General features: G+C 63.7%; 1 protein-coding gene across 1 annotated transcript in view; it reads left to right on the forward strand.

Annotated features, from left to right (window-relative positions):
* Positions 1-968, forward strand: part of LOC106896206 (brain-specific homeobox/POU domain protein 3) — a 1,907-nt gene extending 939 nt beyond the window's left edge. Inside the window, exon 2 of the mRNA XM_014955991.1 lies at positions 1-968. This exon is cut by the window's left edge and continues 1 nt beyond it. Coding sequence (XP_014811477.1) covers positions 1-906 — 906 coding nt within the window. The 3' untranslated portion in view covers positions 907-968.
* The last annotated feature ends 38 nt before the right edge of the window (positions 969-1,006 follow it).

Below are 1,006 nucleotides of genomic sequence, written 5' to 3' on the forward strand. Positions count from 1 at the left end.
CAGGGCAACATTTTTGCGGGTTTTGACGAGACCCTGCTGCGGGGCGCCGAGGCTCTGGCCGCCGTGGATATCGTGTCGCAGAAAACCCACCCCTTCAAGCCGGATGCCACCTACCACACCATGAGCAGCGTGTCCTGCACTCCTACCTCGTCCTCCGTCCACCTGCACCACCCCTCCGTGCTGACCACGCACCATCCCCACCACCACCACCACCACCAGCCCTCCCAGGGCTTGGAGGGCGAGCTCCTGGACCACCTCAACTCCGCTCTCCCGCTCGGAGGGGTGCCGGGCCCGGAGGTGGGCTCCACACCTTCGCACCCTCACTCCCACATGTCGGCCATCAACCACATGGCCCACCACTCCCAACCTATGAACATGTCCCACCCCCACGGCCTGGCTTCCCACGCTGTCATCTCCGGCCCCGAGACGGAGACGGACCCCCGGGAGCTGGAGTCCTTCGCCGAGCGGTTCAAGCAGCGGAGGATCAAGCTGGGGGTGACCCAGGCGGACGTGGGCTCCGCGTTGGCCAACCTGAAGATCCCCGGGGTGGGCTGCCTTAGCCAAAGCACAATCTGCAGGTTTGAGTCCCTCACCTTGTCCCACAACAACATGGTGGCCCTCAAACCCATCCTGGAAGCGTGGCTGGAGGAGGCCGAGCGGGCCCAGAGGGAGAAAATGACCAAACCCGAGATCTACACGGGGGGAGACAAGAAACGCAAGCGCACCTCCATCGCGGCCCCCGAGAAGCGGTCGCTGGAGGCCTATTTCGCGGTGCAGCCGCGACCCTCCTCCGAGAAGATCGCCGCCATCGCCGAGAAGTTAGACTTGAAGAAGAACGTGGTGCGGGTCTGGTTTTGCAATCAGAGACAGAAGCAGAAAAGGATGAAATTTTCTGCCACCTACTGAAGAAGGGGCTGGGAGGGCAATGGGAAGGGGGGTGGTGGCAATGATCACCCCCCCTCAACCAACCCACCACGGTCCCGGCCCCCCAGCCCCTCCGAAACGG

This window comes from Calidris pugnax, unplaced genomic scaffold, assembly GCF_001431845.1.
Source record: "Calidris pugnax isolate Ruff unplaced genomic scaffold, ASM143184v1 scaffold281, whole genome shotgun sequence".
Taxonomy (NCBI): domain Eukaryota; kingdom Metazoa; phylum Chordata; class Aves; order Charadriiformes; family Scolopacidae; genus Calidris; species Calidris pugnax.